The sequence below is a fragment of the Seriola dumerili genome, unplaced genomic scaffold (assembly GCF_002260705.1).
Source record: "Seriola dumerili isolate Sdu_G_001 unplaced genomic scaffold, Sdu_1.0 BDQW01000002.1, whole genome shotgun sequence".
Lineage (NCBI taxonomy): Eukaryota > Metazoa > Chordata > Actinopteri > Carangiformes > Carangidae > Seriola > Seriola dumerili.
In genome coordinates, this window is record NW_019174257.1 from 10,062,055 (window position 1) to 10,082,608 (window position 20,554).

The following is a 20,554-nucleotide window of genomic DNA, read 5'->3' on the forward strand; positions in this document are numbered from 1 at the left end:
GTGTGTGTGTGTGTGTGTGTGTGTGTGTGTGTGTGTGTGTGTGTGTGGGTGTGTGTGGGTGTGCACAACAGTGAGACAACACGTTTGTGTGTCTCCTTGGAGAAGTGAAGAGCAGGGCTTTTCTGTCTGAGAGTCTCGAGTGTGTCCAGCTGATGGTGTCATTGTGTTTGAGTGCCAATAGGAGCCTGGTAATTATCAGCCCTATTCAGACCCCAAACACACATACTGTACACAAACACACACACACACACACACACACACACACACACACACACAAAATCTCAGCCAAGCCCTGGTGCACAAACAGCACAGAAAATTAAACATCAATCACACATTAACAGGAAAAGCCCAATTACATGTGAAACAATAAGGAGTAAAGAATATACCAAATATGCAATATTTCAAATATACAGTTAACTGTTAATCAAAGTCAGAGCCGATCATGTTACTGTGGTGTTGCAGGCTTGCTATCGAGTGAATGCTGATCTATTTCCTGAAATTCAAATGCCTCTCAAAAGGAGCCAAAAAGCAAAACAACCACATGTACACCGAGAACACAAAACACTTGTGGAGCCCAAAAATAGTAGTTGTCTCAGTTCATTTCACTCACTGAATAACGCTCCACCATTCATTATAGCTTTAGTCACCAGCTGTACTTGAATGAAAGGAAAAAAACAAACAAAAAAAAACAAAAAACAAATAGGCCCATAGCACTTCAAACAGAATCATAATGTGCTCTTATTCCCTCTCTCCTGCTGGTCACTTACATTATAAAATATGAAGCTATTATCTCACTGAAAAACTGTCACATTTTGTTCCCTGATGGATGATGCAGGTACAATTTGAGCTAATGTGGCTGCATTAAAATCAGACTGAAGTGCAGAAATTATGGTCTTTGAGAGTTTGAAACTTTAACCTTATACCATTATCCCTTCACCAGCCTGACTGGTCCTCCCCTTACATGCCAGAACACGGTGTCCACACACAGAATTGATTCAACTTTTGTCAAGTTCTCATGGCACAACCTTTAGGAAAACCAGATCTACAACGACTGCTTCACTTTGAAGTTCTGTCACTCGTATCTAAGATCCAACCTGTGCCGAGATATTAAGTTTCTACACATAATCATACTAGTAGAATTTTATTGCATGGAGGACTATCATAGATTGAGTAATAATTGTCTTACTCTTGTAGGATCTTGCTGTCAGTTGTCTGAGGGAAGCCGAAGTCCATCACTTCGTCCATCAACTCGTACACTGTCACAAAGTTGTCGCGGATGCTCTCCTCCTCGAGCTCCTTAAAGTACTCCTTAAACACCTGCACGTAGAAACAGGAATACTTAGTTTGGGATATACAGTACTGTACATTAAATGAAAAAATAAGGTTTATTACATGCCAATTATTTGACTGTATTTTCATGTTTTTTTTGTATAGTGTATCGTAGGTTGGCAGAGGAAATCTCTGCCCTCTGTTGGCTGTATTCATGAATCAATTCAGAAAGCCATGAGAAGGTGCATTTCTTTAATTAACCATTAACAGTTTAAACCTGTTGATTACCCGTTGACTCACTGCTGAGTTAAAATATACATGAACAAAATAATAAAATAATGAATGAAATAAAATAAAAAATAAAAAAAGAACATGAAAAAACGTGGTGAAAGGTCTCACTTTTTCCATTACTTTTTATATCTGAACAGTTTATCGTGCATTGTTGTTGCTATAGAAGAGCCTTATTTCAGCCAACATGATACAGATCCTCACTAATAGAAGTAGAATCAGGCTGGCTTGGTCATTAACACATTTCAACACAAACTGCAGAGGGCTGCATTACAACTTTACAGCTTTTCCCTTCCCATGGTTAAAGGTTATAAAAGTAGTTTGACATTTTGGGAAATGTGCTTAATTACTCTTGTGCCATAAGATAGATGAGACAATTGACTGGACTCCAATACGTGTGCGGTAAATATGAAGCTACAGCCACCAGCCGCTTAGCTTAGCATATTTTAGCATAAAGACTAGAAAGTGGGGGAAACAGCCAACCTGTTTTTGTCCAAAGGTAGCCACGAAAACATCTCCCAGTGCCTCTAAGGCTCACAAATTAACGTGTAAAAAAAAAACATTTCCAAGCCAGTTAATTTCTTGGTTTGGCAAGCTCACAGTGGCCGCAGGAGTCCAGGTAGTCACTGCTCCTAACCAAAAAGTAGTCCAGCACATAACGTAACGTAGTTTTGTGACTTCTGTTTTTATAAGCATATTTAATAAGCATAAGAGTGTGTTTCCCAGGAAGGATTTGGACTCATGTCTCAGAAAAACAGACGCACCTGGATTATTTTATAAAGAAAGGAGTACACGAGAGCAGCGTTGGCATTCTTCTTGGTCATCGCCACCACTGAAGAAAAGACTGTTAAGAAACAACTGCACATTTACAAAATGACAGGCAAAGATTCTGAGCTGAAGAACATGCACATCGATGTAAATCAGAAGCAGACGAGATACAGACATTGGTGAATATCTTTTAGATACTGTGGGTGGTTGTGAGATGAATGCAATGAAATAAAAAAAGTTACCAGAATGCATCACACTCGCAAGCAATTGAGAACATGGCCACAGGGAGGTAAAAGAGCTCAGTTGTCTAATGCAGTGCAGTGGGAATACCACTTACTCACAACTGCAATATCATGCTGAATTAATAATGTGCAAGGAAGTTTGACTGCCCAATCTCACCATGAAAAAAGGAGCAGATACAGGGCATAACACATCACAGTGATTCTGTGTTCAATTTTTCAACTGGCTGTGATACATGATGTGATAAGACAGAAGCTCAGATTCTTCCTATAGCTCTGCAGGCAGCTCATAAAAGAAGCCGTTCAGGTAAATGTATTAGAGGCTGTAAGTCTCTGCATATTTATTCATTTCTCTACAGATATGATAATGAACACCCACGACAGACGGGGAGGTTGTGACACTCTAGATACTCACTCTCGGAAACGGTACTACAGTAAAGTGGTGAATTCAAACAGATCATTACATTCAAATTCTGTTTACTACAGCAAAAGCCCCTTCGCAACAGATAAAACAAAGCACATTAATCAGACATGAACTCAAAACGGATACAGTAAAGGTTGCTGTGTTTGATCCACATGAAGTGCGCAGAGCCATGGCTGACCAGCGGCGTCATCTCAGCCTCTTCTTCCCTCTTCATCAGGATAGGCATGAAGTGGTCAATCTCATTCATGTCCATGTTCCCCATGTAGTTACGGCAGATCAGCACCTGGATGCATAACAGAAAGAACAAAATATAAAAAAAAATGGTAGAGGACACTATTATGGAGCCACTACCCAGACATAAAATATTTATAGTTTTTGGCTGAAATACCAAGCCTGAGCACTCAACCTTAAAGACGCTTCAAGAACCGCCAGCTGGCTATAACCCTCAACCTCCTGGATGCACGTAATACCCCTTTACAAGTTCATCCACTGAGGAAATGTGCAAACTGTGTTTCCAACTTGAATATCTGTTAATGAATTATGAATGACCAGGTTCTCAACACGGAACAAGTATAGGAGCTTATGCAGACTTTACCAAACACTCAGAAGATTTGAAATTACAGCAAACAAAGGTGCGCAAACTTAAACATAAACACAAATGCTGCTTGAAAGTTTGAGGGCATGTGTTGTCCCTGAACCATGGTGGTCTGAAAGCACATACCATGTAACTGCAACATCCGCAGTTCAGTCCTGGCCAAGGATGTTTCCCTTTGTGTTCAACGGCAGAATAAAGGCAAAAAGCCCAAAAGGTTTTTTTTTGGTTTTTTTTGTTATCAGAGGACATTATACAAACTGGGGTGTCTATAAAAAATTAAATTCACTCCTACACTGTTAAAAACATCCATGTGTGGCATTCAGTCCATTCCAGGAGATATTTTGTTCAGTGTCTCCAAGCAAACAGAGCAGGTGCTGTTATTTTTAGCCATACTAGCAGCGTGGTCTACCACTTTGGTTCTGACTGACTGAAAAATCCTTCTATGAAATTTTGTTCATACATTCTTGACTTGACTTACCCTCTTCACAAGAGCGAGAACCTGTTTGCAATAAAAGGTGGGTGTGGACACTAAAAGTAGGGCCTCATGAGCACATATTATATACTGTCACCAGATAACTTGATATTCCTGCCTTTTGTTTAGTGGACTATCAAAACAAACTGCTGGGTGCAGATATTAATCTAAGACATTCTGACATTTGCTAAACACGCAACAAACTCCATTGTGAACGCACTGAAAATAATACATAGCACCGAAAAGGAACAATACAGATCCAAACAACAACAAAAAGATGACCCAGAACTCAACTTACACAAGACACATAAGACTTTGAACTTATGACAAAATAAACACTTACTTTGTCAAAATGGGCAGAAACATACATGTTCACATCACACAATTGCACAATTAAATGTATTTTCAAACTATTTTGATGCAGTATCAAATTGTGAGTCGCAAGTGTGACTGCTGTAACATTTCCAATCAGCCTACAGTGTTGTTCACAGAAATGACAAGATTAGCCTCAGCCCCGAGAAACCACCACACCCCCTTATTTTAATGGAAACACACACACACACACACACACACACACACACACACACACACACACACACACACACACACATATAACAAGATGAGTCAGCAGTCTTGCTAGAGTCCGGACACACACAGTGAAGTGAAGAAAGAGATCAAAGCTTCTACGCTTGAGGGATCTAGATCTCTCTCTCTCTCACACACACACACACACACTCACTCACAAAGTCCCCCCCCCCTTCTTTAATAGAGGACTGTGTTGCGCAGGGGTCACACAGGAGCAGATGCAACAAAGGCAGGAGGAAATAAGAAATAAAAAAAGGGAAATTCCAGGAACGTAAAGTAATCTGGGGGAGAAAAGAGGATATGAACAGGCCACTGCTCAGCTTCTATGAGAGGAGACCATAGACATAACACCATAGAGCCAGGAGTTCAGAGGTCACCAGAGACACAGAATGAGGTATAGACAAATCTTTGTATCAAAAAGAGCTGCAGTACTGAAGGTCCCTGTAGAAATGTCCAGAGATTCACTTCATAGTTGTGAAGCCAAACTTTGATAGAAAAACATGACAGTAAATATATCCTCTGTTTCTGCCATTATTGTTCCTGGTTATCCCCTCAGAAAGAATTTCAGTGGCAGTTTCTCCACAGATCCGCCTTCAGGACACAAACAGGACGAGATCGGCAGATTTACTTGAGCAGTACTTATTAATGCAGCATACAGTACATACATACATGATAAATATGGATGGATCTACAATCATAGTGTATTTCATCAACAAGCACAGGGTTCATGTTGGTTTGAAATTAGTGCTGAAACGGAAACTGAAATTAGTCGAGCAACGGAAAATTAGTCATCAACAATTATGATAATCAAATAATTTTTCAAGCCACTTATCAAAGAAAAATTCCAAATATCTGCTGATTCAAGCTTCTCAGATGTGACGACTGTCTGCTTTTCTTTGTTTTGTATCAGTGGAAACTGAATATCTTTAGGCTTTAAACTGTCGGTCGACAAAATAAGAAATATGACAACATTATCTGAAAACTGGAATTACTGCCTGACAGTTGTATGCCTTCGCCAACCAGTCCAGTTGCAGTGTATTAATGTGCAGTGTATGCGGTCAAAAATGTGTTTTGTGAGGTCACAGTGACCTTTGACCTTTGACCACCAAAATCTAATCTGTTCATCTTTGAGTCCAGATGAACGTTTGTGCCAAATTTGATGAAGCTCCCACAAGTCGTTACTGAGATATTGTGTTCAGGAGAATGGGGCAGACGGACGTACAGACGCAGGGACGAACAGCCCGAAAACATAACGCCTCCAGGGGCAACTGCCGTGTTATCTGGTTGTGAAACTTTAAAGTTTAATAATAAATGACATGGTATCTGATCGGTGCGTAGACTTGCATACTAACCGATACCCTATACTGAACTTTTAGTATCGGGGGCATTTCCGATACTAGTATCAGTATCAGAACAGCTCTAGTTGCAAGCCTTTATAAAATGGATCACTGGTCCAAAAAACAAAGCACTCATTCACATACCACACCGCCCTTAACCAGGGCCTAAAGAGCATTGCAAAGGGTTAAATAGCTAAATACTACGATTGCACATTAGTGCCTCTAATGTAATGCCACCAATATATCCGTTGCTAGCACTAAACAGTCACATGCACATACCTGAAACCTTTGACTTTGCAGAAATTACTTGTAAAGACCAGTTCTTTTCTGCTTAAGACATCATATAAATGAATCATCAAGTAACATTATCTCACTGTCTTCCAGTCATTCACCTGGGATGAAATCAGACCATACATCGACCAGATTTTTAACAGCTCTATTTCCCATTCTGCTCCCTCCAATCTCCCATTGTCAGTCTACTGATGTGAGTTTCCTTTGCCACTTCTTTCTGAGAGTCACTTCAGTCAGCCAACTCTGCAGCTGAGAAATGGATGATTCACCTCAAGGATATTAAAGAGTCAACACATCAATGTCGTGTTGCGACAGTTTGAACACGTGTCAGTTAAACTCAAGATTAAAAAGGAAAATATCAGATAGCATAGTATATCCAGTAAAGGCAGAGCACCTCACACAAACAGTTAGCATATTTCATGCCCCAAAGCAGAGCGCAGCTACTTAATAATCCAGGTCTACTGTGTATGTGTTACTTCCAAGTTTAAAAACTATACTCTGTTAAAAACATAGTCCAATTCATTTACAAACATCTATTACAAATATTTTTACAGCTCATATCCTTCCATTACATCCCTGAAACCTGATTCTACATGACATTCACATACGACAAGTATGTCAAAGTCCTTTAGATAAAAATAGGCAAGTGTGAAAGTTAATGAGAATATGAGAATGAGGATAAATGAAAGTGAGCAGATGAAAGTAAGGCATGTAATTAAGACAGACATGCTTTTATAAAAGGTACTATGAAGAAAAGTATGAGGGAGAAATGGTTTAGACCTCAAGCAGTCACTATTTAAAATGGCATTTTCTACTGCCATATTAAACAGTTTCTTACTGTGTTGTCCCACTGTAGTTTAAATCTAGAAGAATCTGTATTTGTGATGTTTTGATTGAGTTGCAAAAAGCAACAGCAACAACAACAATCATCTATTAAAACCACTGCTGGACTTAAAAATCATGGGGGGGGGGGGTCATTGCAGGGATTTAGGGAAAGTTTGTCACTGGGAAAGACACAAGGCAATCAGTGACCGAGCAAAATCAATAGGAACCACTCGCTGCTGACCTCTAAAGCCAAATGGTAACCACAAAAGCCCCACTGGAGTGTATCACTGCAAGGCAAACAGAAAGAGACAAAAGTCTAAAAAGCTAGTGCCAGTTTGTATCACCCATCAACAGTCTGGAAAAACAATCACATCACAAATAAACACGTAACGCCATTAGCACTCAGAAAAACACAGCAGAATAATGATGATATTTAGAGTGGTGGGGCTGTTGGAAGTTTACAGTAGCTTACTTGTAGATGAAATAATGGTACAGTGATGACTGCAAAGAGATGCCACTGACTTGGTCCATCAACTGCAACCATTTAACATTGTGCACACTCACAGTACCCCTTTTTTCAGCTAGAGCCTCATTGTAATTGCAGTAGTCCTTACTCAAAACCGGAATAAACCGATTAAACAGATAAGAATCAGTAATTATAATCAGCATTACTGTGGACAATTGTGGTATATTTACATTTGAATTATAATGCACACTGTGATGTATAGTGTCCCTGAAAAAAAGAAATAGAATAGAAATGTAGCTCCTCCTACTCTTTATAATACTATGTCCAAACTCATTCCCTTGCTCACACATTCCCTACATAATAAACACTCAATAGTTTACTCAGGAGTGAGAGGTAAATTGAGATTTCAGACACTTACTTATATTCATTATTTTGCGTCATCACTGACAGCAGGAGAGCTACGTAATCTTTGCATGTGTAAAATGTCGAGCATGGCGTTGTGGGACTGTTAGCAGGAACTAGTGTACATGCTGCAGAAACTACTTTCTTGTTCCACTGAAGAAATTTTTGAGGGCACTACCTCTCAGTATTCGGATACTCAAATAAAACTGCATACAGTAAATACGGTGCTATACATAATATATAGGGAGTGACTTTGGACACAGCGTAAGTGTCTACAGTCAGTGGAGTTATTGTAATTAATCTTGGGGGGGAGGGGACATGAACGTTTTTATCTATTTATCCAATATTCACTCAAAAACTTGGTGGCACCAAGGGAACAGTCAGGGGATTGTCAACGTTATTAAGATTCATCCTCTGGGAACCATGAATGTCTGTACCAATCGATGAGCAATCTCTCCAATAGTTGCTGAAATATTTCAGTCTGGTGGCAAAGCTGATGAAATGTGCTGCTACCTGTGACGACCCAGGACTTCTACTTGAACTTGTGTTCACTTATTAAAAATTCTATTGGGAAGCACTGGGAACAAATGACGCCATGCTGATTTCAATAGCCTGACATTTCAGTCTACATAGCGGGTCCCAGCAGCCAGCAGCGTGCAGTCTGGTGCCCAGGAGCTACAACTTAGAGGGGGTGGAGGGGGGATGGGGGCAGAGGGTGCAAGGATAAAGGGCAGAGGTGGAAACTGGCTCCTGCAGTAGCTGTGTGTTTTCAAGTGAATGTGTGTACTGGAGTGACCTGTCTATCTGTGCCTGACTGGTTTTGGATGATGTCTACAATACTGCCTAGATACAATTATTTTTATCTATGCTGTAAGTTTGAATATATTCAACCCTAACCCATTTTTTATCCCTTTTTTGCATCCGCACCTATAATTGAGGACAGAGGACCTCGTCTGGTCAGGACAGAGGGAAGGAGAGGACTGAAGGTGAAGAGTTAGTGAATTGCCCCAGGGCACAGATAGACAGAGGAGGGAGAAAGAGAAAACCTTTAATCTGAACAATCAGACATGTGGGCTATGCGAGACTGATCCTTTTCCCTGATGGGTATTGTTAGGCATATAGGGACTGTTCAGCAATTCCTTTTCTTGCCTTCAAATAAATTAACCCTGTGAGGTTTATAAAATAAAAATCTGGGAAAATTCAGCGTCCTCTTCTTTTCATTCCATATTACAGTATACATTCCTAAAATTTCAAATACGAAGACTGCTAAGAAATGTGTCCATGGCCAGGGACAGTAATAAACTTATTTTCATTATCATATTATTATTTCTATTTTTATTATTTTATTATTTTATTTTTTTGCCGTAACCTAATGGGGCTGCAAAAAGTAAAGTTTTAAACTTTGAAATAGGACACATCACATACAATAAAGGCTGCATCGCTGCACAAGAACAAGCCCTCTGTGTACACTGAAACACTGAAACGAGTTTAGCAAGTTGAGCCTCTTCCTGACTGCTCCGTCTTACATGAGCGTTAGAAGGACACATACATGTACAGTAGATAGTTAGCCTTTGTCAGGAAATACAAGTACATCTGCCTTATAATGTACAGTTGCTACAGTGCACCGATAAAAAAAATCAAAACATCCGACAATTTTGTGACATTATTGGGCTTTATTTAAGCTAATACACTCTTCTCTTGAAGCAGGTGCTGCGTTGATAACCCTTTTGTCAACTTCGCCACCAACAAGTCGCCACAAACTTACCTTTCCCTTCAGGTCGAGGATAAATATCGCCGACGCCGACATCCTGGTGGAGAAAAAAACTCGAGTCCAAGAAGCAGCCGAGATATTATGTGGTCTATTGTCAGATATGGGTCACTTGTGTGCAGTAATTCTCACTCCCATCATCCTCCTTCCTCCTCTCCTCTACTCTCTTCAGCGGTTGTGTTTCCACTGCAAGTCGCTGCTTTTCCAGACCCAAGTGTCAAGTTGGTCGCAATGATAGAAACGCGACTTCCGGCTGTGAGGGTGCTGGGACTTTCCTTGCTTTGGTGATTGTTGTGTTTTTTATCCAATGTTTTTATAACGTAACAAAGTAGCCTACATTTATATAATAACTGTACTTCAATTTTCAGATACTTACACTTTACTTGAGTATTTCACTTTATACTTCTACTCCACTACAATTAGGAGGGAAATATATCTTTTTAACTTTATTTGATAACCCTATTTCCTATTTACTTATCGGAGATTCAAATGATCCCAGCTACGGTTTAATTTAAAGAAGTTCAATCAGGTTTATGTTAATGTGCATTTGCACTTCTATTTTTGATGCTTAAACTTTAACATCTTTTTCCTTTTTTAACTTTCATATTTGTTGGTAATAATTTTACTCAATTAAATCTTTAATGCACGAATTTTACTTCTATTTTTTTTTCTTACTTTCTTCCTATATTAACTTTTTATCTAATATTTCAGGGGAAAATATTGCACTTTTTACTCCATTAGCCTACTTTAATTTGAGTAACAACCACATTTCACGTTAAAAGTTAGTTAACAAATCCACAATAGTACAATATAACCCTTTTAGTATTTTACCACTGTATTTTGAGCAGGAAGTCTCATTGAGATAAAAAACAAACAAACAACAACTCTCTTTTAAAAGGGAGACCAAGATAGCATCCATATAAACTCACAATACATGAATATAAATGTATATAATTTTGTTGGGTTATTATTAATGAAATCATTCTAATGTTTTATTTGTTTTATTTTTGGTCTGGATTAACTGACACACCCACAGTGGATAGTGATGTTAATTTCTAGAGTTTTATTTTGAAGTTAGAATCGTTAATGTTCCGGTTTCGCTGCGCCCCGTCTGTGTGAACTTGATTTGCTGTGTTTCCGGGTGGGAGCTCCTCGCCTGACAGCTTCACACAGACCTGTCAGACCGCTCTCATCAGCTGGATGGTCTCAGAGGATCCGGAACGCTCCAGGCCTCTTTTCGAGACGCTGTGTCAAGCTTAATTACAGTTGTTGATACCAGTGTTTGTAAAGTTTAAAAAGAAAGGTGAGTGTGACGAGTCCATTTTGTGACCAATGAGGCAAACAGAACCAAATGGTGGAGAAACTATACTCCTCTGAAGTTACATTCATTGTTTGGATTTAAAAATGGCCTAGACCCATGCAGACAGACCAGATGACTCGGTTTCATTTGCAACTAGATTTTTATTGAGGTCACACTATTTACAATTTACTGACCAAACTGTAGGCTAAGTTTAGAGCAGGGAAGTGCTGATTTCATGCACATTTCCAGCCTACATCCTAAAAATAGCATCCAAGAGTGCAGAGTAACTAATTACAAGTAGGCCTACAGCCTTTAGTAGACATTCTCATGTAGCAGTTGTCATATCTTCTTTCTGTGGTCCTACATGTAAAAATCTTTCCATGGCATGTTTTAAAAACTGATGCTGTAACAGCCCTGTTTGAATATATTAATTTACTATAGCCTATGCATTGTGGTGATTTTCTCTTGTAAAGCAAATCATGTGTCTGAAGCTTTCTTATCACAATGGTTAAAACTTTGAAGTGTCCCCTCATGGCTTTAGTTGCTTGTCAGATTGCCGTTTAAAGATTTTGGACAGTTGAAAAGGCTTTTTAATTAGAGCATAAATTGGCCTTGAATCATATTATCTATTCATGCACATACACTATAGAGAAAACATGATAGTGCAAAGTGAAATGTTCCTGTTCACATTCAGCACAGTTGAGGTTATCTGTCTACAACATACAGATATTTTGCATGACCTGCAGGCTACTACAAAATCAACAAATCAATCAACCAATCAACTGAGCCAAAAACTGTCAACAGATACAAGGGTGATTGGTTAATGTTCATTAGACTTGGCTGTACTGTACTGTAAAATGTATTATCTCGATACAGTCCCGCCCAAATATTGCAATATTCGGGGGGAATTTTATTTTGGAAGCAAGGGGGGATTTTTTAATGATATAATTATATTGGACTATTTCATGTTTCATTTTTTTTTATATATAAAACATAATTCTATTTGTCAGTAAGCAAAGCATTAAAATGAAGGTTGGACTCAGCAGCAGGGCAGACTGTGCACAACTGCAAAACTCGATTTTCGATATTATCAAATATCAGCCCAAGCCTAATGTTCATATTTACAGAAGACCCTTTCATCTCTTTTTCACACTTCTTTTTTAAAACTTTATCCCTTTGATTATCGCTTAAAACATAACATTTACTGTTACTGTCGTCAGTATACTGACAAATTAGGCACAACCAGTTTGACTTTTTGACTATTCATTGTCCTGAGTTTATGCTGAAATGCTCTTTTATGACGACTTTTGTGGGTCCAAAGACGACACGTTGAGAACCACTGCCATAATGCACTTTTGTGCTGCCTTAAAATTAAGACTCTTGAGCACTGATTTTTGCACTTTCCTAAACTCAATCAGTGTTTACAAAGTGCAAATTTTGTGACTGTCAATAGGAACATCGCTCAAATAAACAGGAAAGTGAAGAAAAGGTGGGAGTGGAATCGGTGGTTCAGTCGAGCAGGTGTACACGCACTCCTGCTAAGCGATGCTAAATTCAATCTCATCCATCTCTTCTTCAGTGTCCACCATGTTCTCCGCTGCTCTCTCAGCCCTCGCTCTCTCGCTGGCCGGGATGTAGTTGTCCTCAATGAAGCCGTCATCATCTTCCTCGGTCACAGGAGGGACACAGTGAGTTTCCCATCGAAGCCCAACGTGCATGGGATACTCCATCTCTAGGCCTCGAGGCACTAATAGGAACACAAGAGTTGTGCTGCATTATGAATAACAACCAATTAAAGGTAAGACCTAAATATTATTCTAACTGACACAGGAGATGGAAAGCTGTAATCGGTAATGTCACATTGATGTACAGCCTTGAGCTGCTCCATCAACAGTGACTGATGAACATGGATTTGTGTGATCAGATGAAGATGAAGATCAGATGAAGTTTGACAGAAATTATTTTGCTCCCAAATGAGCTTTTAATGATCTTGTTTCAGTTTGGGCTTGTTGTTGTTGATGTTAGTGACATTGTGATATTGTTTGGTGTTAAAGCTGCTTTAATTTTTTTTGCCTTATGGGGGCAGCACAACAAGGTGTAAAAACATTTGACATCACCTTAAGACTGTCACCTATTTACATTCAGCTGACACATAGCAACATTAGCATATATTTTGAATTGTTTCCAATAATCACTAATTTTTTAGCTCTGTCTCCAATAACTCCTGAGGGAGTTCACCAGTTACCAGTCACTAACTTTGTCTGTCTGTTGTTTGGTGCTGGGCAGGTAGTGTACATTTGGTAGTAGAGCAGCTTTAAGCTGACACTAAATACTCTACACTTTAAATTGTTGTTTTTATTCTGGTATTTATTCCAGACATAAAATGAATGCTACCCCTGTAAAACCTAAAACACATCACCTCCCATGTAACCCAAGGGGAAGAGGTTTAGGAAAAACGAATATCAAAGCTTTCATGAACTTGGAGGTTGAATACTAATGTTTTAGCTTTTAGACAGATGTTCAGCACATTTTTGTTTCAGTCAAGAGTGCACAAGAAATTGTTACTAAAATTTAGTGGGTGTAAAAAAAAAAAAAAAAAAAAAAAAAAAGCAAACCTGACGCCGGGTCACACTGGCTGACAGTGTCTGCCTCACTCAGCCGTGTGTGCCGGTAGCTGGCCAGGTAGCGTCGAATCACCTGGCATTTAGCCAGAAGGGCAATGAGAATGGAGATAGAGATGGCAGTGACCAAGACAGCCACCAAGAACTCCCAGTTGTGATTGGTATGTTTGCCTGGCTGGTCTCTCAAAGTGTCTGTAAGAGAAGAAAATCCCTCTTAGTCAGTCTGTTGTGGTTGTGGAAAGCACCTAAACATCCAAACCCATCTTAACACTGACTTAAAGCAGGTGGACCAAATATTTAATTTATCCATCAGTGTCTGTCAACCTCTCTCTCAAGCTGATTTAGAGCAGATTCAAAGCAATCTTTTCTGATGATAAATCAATGGTGTCTAAGTGAATTCTTACCATTTTGTGCTGCTGTTGGTGTAGCTGTAGAGACTGTGCCATTTGATGATAGTTCCATCTGGCTTTGCTCGTGTTTCTGTAGTCTCTTTTGAGAATGAGTGAGTGAGTGAGTGAGAGTGACTTCTCCTGTGTGGCTTAATTTGCTTCTTGTTGGATGAGACCTGTTTCTTGCTTCGGGGCACGATTAACTCTAGTGTGAAGCCATGGATCATCGGAGTATTATCACCCACATGTCAGATGAAGAACAGCTTCTGTGACCTGTGAGTGAAGAGTCCACTCTTTCTACAAGATCCAGCAGACTGTTGAAAGGATGTTCTGATGCCTTCATCCATCAATGTTTGGTGATGTGCAAAGCTAGTTAGTGTTATATTGTTTTCAGCAGGTTAAAAATAAATGAGATCTGAGGGAAATGTTGCAGAGCAGGCATCTCCCCAGATGAGGGAGGTACTTGTGTGGAAGATTTCTGTTGACCAAGAGGGAAGTTAACCTTCACAGCTCCACTAGGTGGCGAGGTTGAGTGATGGGACTCCTCGGTTCAGTAACAAGTGAAGACTGATGGCAGCATTATCATCCCATGTATGAGTGGAAATATGAGTCCTCTAGCTCCAGTGAAATTAGGCTTTAGAGAAAGTGGGAAACAGAAATAGGAAATTAAATCAGAATCATTTTACACACTTGCCTACAAAGGCATCTTGCAAAAATAAAAAATCAGCTATCAGTAAACCACAATGCCCCCACATCCCATGTGCACTGTGGCTTTGAATTCTTTTGGACTCTTGTAAATGCATATTTTATAAGTGAACCACACAAAAAGAACATGAATGATCAAATGACCTAAATATTTCATCTCATAGTATCTAGGAAGAGTGAGAGTGTCATCATAAAGAGGAAACGCTGCCTGGGTCCCCTAAATCCAGAAGTCATAATTGAGTATGAGCTGTCAGGAACTCAGGAGGATATCATCCACAACAGGAAAAGTGTGTCACAAACAGGAAGTCCCACATACTGTAAGACCTTCATCCGTAGGTCTAGCTGACACAAAACACTGGCAAAATCACTAATTTGTGTTTGTGTGTGTGTGTGTGTGTGTGTGTGTGTGTGTGTGTGTGTGTGTGTGTGTGTGTGTGTGTGTGTGTGTGTGTGTGTGTGTGTGTGTGAGAGAGAGAGAGAGAGAGAGAGAGAAAGAATCTCACTCTGCTTCACAGCTTCCTACAATACAGAGACCACATGCTTAATGGTTCTCAAAGGACAATAAAAGAAAGCCTACCAAACATTTTGTTTAGAACAATGTCATGTAAAAGCTTTTCAATGAAATCATAGCTAACATATAGAGGCAATGAAGATGGGAAATGCCTCACATATGACCAAAATTAGGTTTTAAAGGAAAGGTTTGACATTTTGGGAAATAACTTTCTCACTCTCTTGACATTTGTCATAAATATTAAGCTACAGCTAGCAGTTTGTTAGCTTAGCTTAGCACAAAAACTGGAAACAGGGGCACTGTCGAAAGATAACAAAACCAGCACCTCTAAAAATCACTGGTTAAGACTGTATTTGTGGTTTGTTTGATCTATACAAAAAAACCAAAGTAACCAGTAACTGACGGGAGCTGCCACTGGTTGCCTGGCAACTAGTCCCAGCCAAAAAACAGTCAGACACTTGACCCCCCGTAAAACAGTGATTTGTCATTATTACACTTCAGTTTTTGTACAGATTGAACAAACAAGATACTACATGTTACTTAGTGAGCTGTATAGAGGTACTGGTAGGTGGATTTTGTTAACTTTGGACAGAGCCAGGCTAGCTGTCTCCCCCTGTTTCCAGTCTATATGCCAAGCTCAGCTAATAAACTGCTAGCTGTAGCTTTATAGTTAGGATACAGACATGAGAGTGGTATTGATCTTCTCATTTAACTCTCCACAAAAAATAAAATAAGCATGTTTCCCAAAATTTCAAGTTATTAAATGTATTATAAACCACCATGGTTTTCCCATTGATTTTGTCCTTTTTGGTCTATATTTCTATGATCCCTGTCTAACTCTATCATGAATTTAAGAACTCAAACTTCACACTTTCACAATAACATCAAAACCTCAATGATGCTCCCAATGCAAATATAAACCCGTCATCCATACTAGTTTATGTTTGAAAGAGAGAGGACCTTTCTGTGCAGCTATTTGCAAATTTGACAGATATTTGCATGCATGAGTCAACAGGTTGGCACCCTGTATTTACAGTACAGTCAGACAAGTCTCATCCATGCTGTCCCTTATGCACTAACTGCACTAACTGTAACTGACATGACAGCTTGAGATGCTCCAGGTCAAAGTTTTAAAGGACGAATTAGACCTTTTTTTCTTAATCCCTGCCTCTCCTTTCATTGATCATAATTTGTGCATTTATCATGTTATTACATTTTCAACATGCTAGTTGTTTTGCTAGGGAAATACATTGAAGAAATACATTGAACTAAATACACCACATAAATGTTGCATCCAGCAGTAGTGGAAATATTTTTCAGATCACTTTCTAGTACATTTATCAGGTTAGGATATTTTCAACATGCTGATCGTTTTTCAAAGTAAACATATTGAAACAGACACTATGTCTCCAGCAGCTTTGGAAGACTATTCAGATGCTTTACTTAAGTGAAAGTAGCAATGCCATACTGTACACTGCATAAATTATATACTGTAAAAAATTACAATTTGCACATTTGCTTGACTGTTTTATACTTGACAGAGGAACAGTCCCAACAATAACTGTAATATAACCCGTTGAAAGGTATTGGTTGGCCATCTCTTGAACTCAGAGGCAGAAATCAGCAGTTTCTCAATAGGAAACAATGACTGAAACTGGTGGAGTAGTTCAAAGCCTGATATTACTGTAACTTTGTAAATAGGGATAGGGTCAAGGTCGCTCTGCATGTAGTAACAGGTGAAGCCAGCCCCTCGAGCAGTGTTGGGAATAACGATACATGTATCCACACTGATAAGGTGAGCGCTGTGTCCTGAAGTAATCCTTCACATTTTTGTGAGTGATCGTAATGTGCGCCTTTGAAAATAACATTGGTGAAAAGTAGACTTATAGTGAATAGATTTGAACTGCAATTTTCTCATCCTCCCACAGACATCTGACAGTGTAATATTTGTTCAGTTGAACGTCTGTTGACAGCTCACTTTACCTGTAGTCACTCAGCTGTAGAGCTCCTCTCTCACTCTCATCCCTCTCGTTTAATCATTTTCTCTGACATCAATATTTTTCAGACTTCAGTCTTTCTGAGCTCCTCATCTGTGACGGACGTCATTGTTGGCTGTTTGACAGATTTTCTTCCTGGTTTATTTCTGCTGTAAAGACGTCGCGAGACGCTGTCAACTCGTTTTAACTTGTTATGAATATATTTCCTCTGTGGCAGCAAAACACATCACACATGAAGTCTTCAGAGACTCCTGCAGGTGAAACCGGACGAACGAAACACTTTTAAGATAGATGAACTAGCCTAGCAACATTAAAGCTACAAACAACCCATAATGCAACACTTTGTAAAAGACTGTAGCCACACTGGTACTCTCTGCACTCAAAGACGGTATCTGTTGTACTGAACGATCACGTTATAGTATGCTGCTGAAATATAAGGCAAAACTTATTTTTTAACCTCAGTTTCAGAAAGAAAAATATTATCTTGTATTAAGTTAATATTCATGGTTTCACAATGTTTCCTATTATTTATTTAAATCTGGCAGTAGGATAATTAGGGAAATAAAATCCAAATTAGACTGTTAAAAAGAAAATAAGTTTATGTTTGATCCCACGCTTCTGAAATCCAGCTCTTGACAACATGTGAAAGTCATTTAGAATCACATCCACATTTTCTTTGGTTCCTCAAAATGTGGTTGTTGTTTTCTTCGGTCTAGATTAAGATTTATTTTTTTATTTTTATTTTTTTTTGGGGGGGGGGGGGTCTGGCTGCTTTGCGCCAGCCATTAGGCCTCTTCCCTTTCGTCTTCCACAGCTATTCTCTTCAGTAATGTTGGCTGTAAACACACTAACAGGGCTGCCTTTATCTCTTCCTGTTCTGTCCTCACACAGGCAGGGAGCACAACAAAATATACACACTAAGCAGCACAGGATCAGGAGCTATAGAGGAGAAGCCTGGGAGCGAGAAATACTGTGTGTCAGATTTAACAGTGTTTGTGAGCTCTTCTGTGCACTGCTACTGTACATTCATTTGTATTTGTATGTGAACAAGCATGTGCATGTGTAAGAGGATACATTTGCATCTCAGTCTGCATACTCCTATGTTTGAATATCATTCTCAAAGCAAGGAGTCAGTTTTTCTTTGTTTCAGTGCCCCAAATTGTGAGTGAAGCGTCAGTTTATAGACACTAATGATGGCCAGAGGGTGTGAAATGTTCTTTCTGTCATCAAACTGAATTAAACATCAAATTTATATTCTGCTCCAGGAGTTTGATTGCATTTCTTTGAAACGACAAATTAACTGTAAGCTATTTTATGGTTTGAAATTTGATTGTGCCACTTGAGGTGGCCAAGTATTTAATGTCAAGTTATGTAACAAAGAGCTTGAGTCAAATAAAAATAAAAAAACTAATAAAATTACATCAAAATGCATTTGGAAAACTGCTCACCACAAAATGTTTTTTGCTTCTAAAACAAATCATATTAATCATACTTGACCAAGCAAACATCTCTCTCTCTCTCTCTCTTTCTCTCCCCGGCTGCAATAATCACAGATATTAATTCTTCACAGATAATAACAGAGCCGTCCTTCAGTTGACCCTCGCCCCAACAATCCACAGAGCAGCATGCAGGCCTCCCTCTTTCCTTCTTATCCCACTGCCAAGTTCTGTATTTTTTTTTTGCTTTAAAAATGTGTGGAAGAGTCAGGCCAGGCTATTGTTTGTCAGGGATAAAGCATATGGTCTGATAGAACAGTAAAAAAAAAACAAAAGACAGCTGCCTTTGTTTAGAGACTGTTGTTTATGAGCATGATTATTTAAGTCACACACTGTAAATCAAGCTCATACAGTCCTGGGCTTTGAGATAAAACCAGGTATGTACGTATGAAAGCCACATCTTTGAATAACAACTAATGCTTTTTTTTCTTTAAGTTTAATTGAAGCAAGGTCACAATAGCTTAAGTGTCCTCAAATGTCATGTTTGGTGTTTGCCTGTCAGTCCTGGAATAATGGCAGTGTCAACAGAGAAACCAGAGGGACACAACACACACAACACATTACATAACCTGCATTATGACCACAAACTGATATTTGATATTTAAAGATTAGCTTTAGCACCTGGTTCCTTTTATTACATAAATACTGGAAACCTAAACGTGTGTGTCTTAGAGACTGAAAACATAATGAACAACTGTAATCTAATTAAAGAGCTGTTAAAAGTGCAGTGATGTTTTGGGTGATAACAGCAAGTGGCCAGCATCAACATGTGGGTCAGTATTTCTCGCTTGCAGAGGGGTGCCATAGGGATATGACTATCTAGGAATAACTATAATTTTTAATACTAATTATTATATAACATATTAGATGAGTGTAATTACTGTTCCATTTTGCCCTCCCTTGATAAGAAAATGCTTTTTAGCTATCAGCAGGTGCAGGAAATGATTTGGCTACGAGGACATTGAAATGTAAACATTGGTTATGCTGTTTTTCTGTATTGAGAAATAATGGCCTTCAGCAGTCATTACAACACTCAATAACTGCAATGTAGGGAGTTTTATATGATTAGTTCCATCATTGCATTACACAGAATTTTATCCATGTTTTAGTACAAATCAGTCAAGTTTTGTTGGCAAAGCTGCTGTGTTTTTGTTTTTTTAAACCTAAAGTAAGTCAGTCAGTATCAGTATGAATGAAAATCTATTACATTAACAGGATTTTGTGCTTTTTCAGCCCGTTTAAAGCTACATTTTATTATATTATTTGGTCATTATTACAGTATCAGTATCAAGATAAGCTATAGCTCAAAAAGCAAGTCAAGACAGTCACATGATCTTTACATAGTGTAACACGGAGACTGGCAAAGCTCTCTCTTTTAGAGGACCAGCTGTTCATTTCAAGTCTTACCTGGTCACCTGTCTATGTAGATCCCTGTAGCTTCACCTGCTGTGTGTCCACTCTCACATTTAACATCCGCTGTCACTACATTTTCTCTTGCTTTGTCTGTAAAATGGAGAAATGTTGTGCAAAGGTTGAGCAAGCCATTCCCAGAAGGGAAGTTAATGGGTAACTTTGTAACTAAGGTGTGCTCCCTCCCACCCACTGTCCCTCCTCACTGTCCAATAGCACAGCAGACCTGGTCATTGGTAATGTTGTCACTCAGCAGTGCCAAACCAGGAAGAGGAAAATATGACTTATTAACAGCATGTCATATTTTATATTGCAATAACTGCCAATATGCATTCACAAGTAAAGGTGTAAGCAACCAGTCGAACCTGCAAATAGTTTTAGTTTAGATACGGTTCC

General features: G+C 39.0%; 2 protein-coding genes across 3 annotated transcripts in view; both read right to left on the reverse strand.

Moving 5' to 3' along the window:
- LOC111222906 (AP-1 complex subunit mu-1-like) overlaps positions 1-9,891 on the reverse strand; it is a 29,651-nt gene extending 19,760 nt beyond the window's left edge. The window contains exons 1-4 of the mRNA XM_022746852.1: positions 9,727-9,891; positions 3,115-3,271; positions 2,322-2,389; positions 1,187-1,317 (exon numbers count right to left, since the gene is read on the reverse strand). Coding sequence (XP_022602573.1) covers positions 1,187-1,317; positions 2,322-2,389; positions 3,115-3,271; positions 9,727-9,768 — 398 coding nt within the window. The 5' untranslated portion in view covers positions 9,769-9,891. The remainder of the gene's footprint in view (positions 1-1,186; positions 1,318-2,321; positions 2,390-3,114; positions 3,272-9,726) is intronic.
- A 1,279-nt stretch (positions 9,892-11,170) lies between these two features.
- cunh1orf210 (chromosome unknown C1orf210 homolog) lies at positions 11,171-20,293 on the reverse strand. 2 transcript variants are annotated; one of them, XM_022739230.1, is made up of 4 exons: positions 20,164-20,293; positions 14,055-14,673; positions 13,645-13,842; positions 11,171-12,776 (listed from the first exon to the last, which is right to left on the reverse strand). In XM_022739230.1, the coding sequence occupies exons 2-4, from the start codon at positions 14,110-14,112 to the stop codon at positions 12,568-12,570; spliced, it is 465 nt and encodes a 154-aa protein (XP_022594951.1). In that variant the 5' UTR covers positions 14,113-14,673; positions 20,164-20,293; the 3' UTR covers positions 11,171-12,567. The 2 variants fall into 2 exon arrangements, with proteins under 2 accessions (XP_022594951.1, XP_022594942.1); XM_022739221.1 differs by having other exon boundaries at positions 20,156-20,293.
- Between the last annotated feature and the right edge of the window lie 261 nt (positions 20,294-20,554).

Coding starts and splice junctions, on each gene's coding strand:
- cunh1orf210 (XM_022739230.1), bottom strand. CDS start 14,112: ATGGAACTATCATCAAATGGCACAGTCTCTACAGCTACACCAACAGCA. Junction 13,843..14,054: donor ACCAACAGCAGCACAAAATG/GTAAGAATTCAC, acceptor CTTCTCTTACAG/ACACTTTGAGAGACCAGCCA. Junction 12,777..13,644: donor CCAGTGTGACCCGGCGTCAG/GTTTGCTTTTTT, acceptor TGTTCCTATTAG/TGCCTCGAGGCCTAGAGATG.